At 44.7% G+C, this 4750-nt stretch overlaps 1 protein-coding gene across 1 annotated transcript; it reads left to right on the forward strand.

The window, feature by feature from the left end:
• Nucleotides 1-3318: 3318 nt before the first annotated feature.
• Nucleotides 3319-4254, forward strand: LOC120432794 (olfactory receptor 52K1-like). The gene has a single exon (XM_039597989.1). It carries the CDS (start codon nt 3319-3321, stop codon nt 4252-4254), a length of 936 nt encoding a protein of 311 aa, XP_039453923.1.
• Nucleotides 4255-4750: the final 496 nt, after the last annotated feature.

Here is a 4750-nt window from a genome sequence, read left to right on the forward strand (position 1 = left end):
ACCAAGGAGATGCTCTGTCCCCACTGCTGTTCTGCATAGCCCTGAACCCCCTCAGTGAGATCATTAACAAGACTGGCTACAGATACCAACTACGGAACGAAGCGGTTGTCAGCCACCTCCTGTACATGGATGACATCAAGCTGTATGCCAAGAGTGAACGAGACATCGATTCACTGATACACACTACCAGGCTATACAGCAATGACATCGGAATGTCGTTCGGACTGGAGAAGTGTAGTCGGATGGTAACAAAGAGAGGGCAGGTAGTCAGAACTGAGGGGATTGAACTACCAGAAGGCAACATTGCAGACATAAAGGACAGCTACAAGTACCTGGCAATCCCGCAGGTGAATGGGAACCATGAAGAGGCCGCTAGGAAAGCTGCAACCACCAAGTACCTGCAGAGGGTCAGGCAAGTCCTGAGAGAGTCAGCTGAACGGTAAGAACAAGATCCGGGCTATCAACAGCTACACCCTGCCCGTGATCAGGTACCCTGCTGGGATAATAAGTTGTCCAAAGGAGGAGATAGAATCCACTGACATCAAGACAAGAAAGCTCCTGACCATGAATGTAGGGTTTCACCCCAAGTCCAGCACCCTGAGGCTGTACGCTAAGCGGAAGGAAGGGGGCCGGGGACTGGTGAGTGTCAGCACCACAGTCCAGGATGAGACAACGAACATCCAAGAATACACTGGGAAGATGGTCCCAACTGACCGAGTGCTCAGTGAATACCTCAGGCAGCAGAAACCCAAGAAAGAGGAGGAAGGTGAGGAACCATCATGGAAGGACAGGCCCCTGCACGGTATGTACCACCGCCAGATAGAGGAGGTGGCTGATATCCAGAAATTGTACCAGTGGCTGGACAAAGCTGGGCTGAAAGACAGCACAGAGGCACTAATCATGGCAGCACAAGAACAAGCTCTGAGCACAAGATCCATAGAGGCTGGGGTCTATCACACCAGGCAAGACCCCAGGTGCAGGCTGTGTAAAGATGCCCCAGAGACAACCCAGCACATAACAGCAGGGTGCAAGATGCTAGCAGGCAAGGCATACATGGAGCGCCATAACCAAGTGGCCGGCATAGTGTACAGGAACATCTGTGGCGAGTATAACCTGGAAGTTCCGAGGTCAAAATGGGAGACACCCTCAGAGGTGATGGAGAATGACCGAGCTAAGATCCTGTGGGACTTCCAGATACAGACGGACAAAATGGTGGTGGCTAACCAACCGGACATAGTGGTGGTAGACAAACAGAAGAAGGCGGTCAGTAGTGATCGATGTAGCGGTCCCGAATGACAGCAACATCAGAAAGAAGGAACACGAGAAGCTGGAGAAATACCAAGGGCTCAGAGAAGAGCTCGAGAGGATGTGGAGAGTGAAGGTAACGGTGGTCCCCGTGGTAATCGGAGCACTAGGTGCGGTGACTCCCAAGCTAGGCGAGTGGCTCCAGCAGATCCCGGGAACAACATCGGAGATCTCCGTCCAGAAGAGCGCAGTCCTAGGAACAGCTAACATATTGCGCAGGACCCTCAAGCTCCCAGGCCTTCGGTAGAGGACCCGAGCTTGAAGGTTTGACCGCCCACAGGGGCGAGCTGGGAATTTTTTTTTTTTTATATATATATATAACGTTAACATTACCATAATATATACATTTTTTTAGGTCTACTTCTGTTGTTTGTGTTTTATTAACACACTTAGGCTTGCTAGTCGAGCTCACTTCTGATTAGCTTATTACCCATTAAGCAACACTCAGGCACACCAGCCCTTTAACGCGTTACACACACCAACAGGCTTTCAAAGTGGTTGCGTCAGATGGAGAGTATTAAAGTGCTCAGTCAGCTCAGCAGGGACAGGTGAATGGAGGAATGGATGGAGGTGGATCAGGGTTTGACACCATCAGCCTGCAATCAAGACACACAGTCAGAAAGTAAAACCTGCTCATGTATTTCCATTCAGGGACAATTAGGTAACCTCTGACTCTTTATAAATAATGTTTCATAAAGATCTTCATTCTTCATTATATGCAGCAGAGAGTTCCCGTACTCTAATATTTCTACTGACTGTCCTCTCTAGAAAACTAAACCACTGAACCTGACTGAGGAACCGGCTGGTTTTTCACTGAACCCTGTGATTGATCTGAGTGTGCTTTCAGTGTCGTCTTCAATGTGAACCCTGAGAACTCTGAGAGGACAGATGAGCTGCCTCGGCTGTGAGTGAGGTTTGTTTGCTGTGCTCATTTGTGCTGCTCGTGTGTTTTTCACTAACAGGTGATGGTGAGCCGGTTCAAACTTTCCATGCAGTGGAAAGCACACCGTCTGGGTCTCCTGTTTATCAGATATTTGGCGCTTGCTAACTGTTGTTATTTGAATATTAAACATACTAAAGTTGACCTTTGAGTCAAAGGCGAGGTTGAAAAAGACCTACAAGAATGGTGAGAAGTGAAGAGGGGAGGGAGGGCTCCACTGACATGAAATAGCTGAGAGTCTGAACCGCAAGTTGAATTATAATGTGAAAAACACTGACTACAGAGTAAGGAAAGAGTGAGGTGGAAATCGTACAGCTGTGTAATGAAGCTTTTTCCTGCTTGATTTCATTAATCCTTTAACATCTGTAGGTTCAGCTTCCAATATTTATCTCATGGATAAAGTTTATGTACATAATTCTGAATAAGAAAAGAGTCCATGTGAAAATGGTGAAGGAGCTACTTGATTCAAGAAGTATCTGACACACAGAAACAGCTTTAACTTTTTGTTCATTGTAGATGGTCCTTGAGCCACATTCATGGATTTGAGAATTCTGTGGACGGTTTGACAAATATCAGTGGACACACACATAAAACATGGCACACCCTCTCTGTTTAGAAGATATCAATGTGTGTAAAGACGACTGTTGTATGTATCACACTTTCATGCAAGAGGCCTAAACAGTGACACTGGTGTTGCAGCAGTTTGTAGTTCATGGCAGCGTTGGGACTGTGGTTCCTCCGTTGTTTCTAAAGAGCTTAACGAACTTCCTCTTATCTGTGAGTGAGAGTTTCTACTTTCCCATTGCTCTGAGTATTGGTCAGTCTACTGAGTGCTGTTAAACAAATCCTTTTTATGCTGCAAAGAGAAACTACAAGCTGTATTCTATAAAAAGTGGTTACCCTTCAGTTAGCCAACCCCAGAAGGTTGCAGTGTCAACAGAACACAGACTCTGTGTCTGTGTCTCCATCTGTCTTTATCAATTCTTTCAATTTGTATTAAAACATTGTGAATTATTTGATTTTGTGTCTCATTTCAGCCTGATCCAGCTAAAAACTACAAGGTTTAGGAGGAGATGGAGATGGAGCCAGTGAAGGAGAACATCTCCTCACACAAATATTTCTTCCTGGTTGGCTTTGGTGAACTCGGAGAGCTGAGGCCGTTCCTCTTCATCCCGTTCTCCTTAATGTTTGTTGTGTCACTGTTTGCTAACTCCCTGCTGGTGTACGTGATCGTTTCACAGAGAAGCCTCCACTCGCCGATGTACATCCTGATTGCCAGCATGGCATGCATTGACCTCAGCCTCCCTGTATTCTTTGTTCCCCACATGCTGCTGAGCTTCCTGTTTGACTGGAGGGGGATCTCTTTGGGTGCCTGCCTTGTTCAGATGTATTTCGTTCACTTGTTAGGAGCCTTTCAGTCCACTCTGCTGCTGTGGATGGCTCTGGATCGTTACTTTGCCATCTGCACACCACTCTACTATCAAGAACAAATGGCTTTGGCAAAATTTCTTAAATTTGTGATCCCACTTTTCATCAGAAATATGTTTGTTGTCTTGGTGGTGGTTATTCTGGCTGGAAAATTGCCATTCTGTCTGAGAAATGTGATAAACCACTGCTTCTGTGAGCACATGGCCTTGGTGGAGTTGGCCTGTGGAAGCACCATCATTAACAGCCTGGTGGGGTTGATCACAGTCTTCTCTGTCCCCGTGACTGACTTCTTCCTCATCACTGCCTCTTACACAGTCATATTCAGCTCTGTGTTGAGCTCAGGAAAGTCAAGTGCCAAAGCTCTTCACACCTGTGTTACACACATTGTGGTCATGACTGTTAGTCTGACCATCATACTTACAGCTTTCCTGTCATATCGAATAAGAAACAGTCTCCCTACAGCCATTAGGATTTTCTTCAGCATAATGTACCTGTTGTTTCCAAGCTTTTTCAACCCGATCATCTACGGCATCAGAACTACCGAGATCCGACAGCACATCCTGAAAACACTGAAAATCTGAACTTTTCTTAAGAACCACTCAGCTGTTGGTCATTTTAACCTGGTTGTGTTTCAGAGTGATTGGTATGAGCTTTAAAGTAAATCAAACGACTCAATTTTGCAATATGTCCATGTCCAGAGATGTACAGAGTACCTTTGAAAATATATATCTTTTTAACAATATGATGAATATGAATTGTTAATACTAGCAAAAGCCCACCGTTTAGGTGGTTACAGATATTCATTATTTACAGATAAGCATAATAACTTGTGCTGCCAACAGATTTTAAAAAAATTAAGTAATCGCAGTTACTTGATCAAGAGCCTGGTTGCAATTACATTTTTTTCAACTTTATATGTAATGGACATTTATGTACTATAATGAAGTAACTGTAGAATAAACACAAAGAATGTATGCTTAAATTCAAAGAGAATTGGAATAGTTTTCTTCAGTCTTTTTACACAGGCTCTCTCCTGTGAAATACAACTTTTTTTTAAAAAAAAACCCCTATATATTA

The sequence above is a fragment of the Oreochromis aureus genome, linkage group 14 (genome assembly GCF_013358895.1).
Source record: "Oreochromis aureus strain Israel breed Guangdong linkage group 14, ZZ_aureus, whole genome shotgun sequence".
Classification (NCBI taxonomy): Eukaryota; Metazoa; Chordata; class Actinopteri; order Cichliformes; family Cichlidae; genus Oreochromis; species Oreochromis aureus.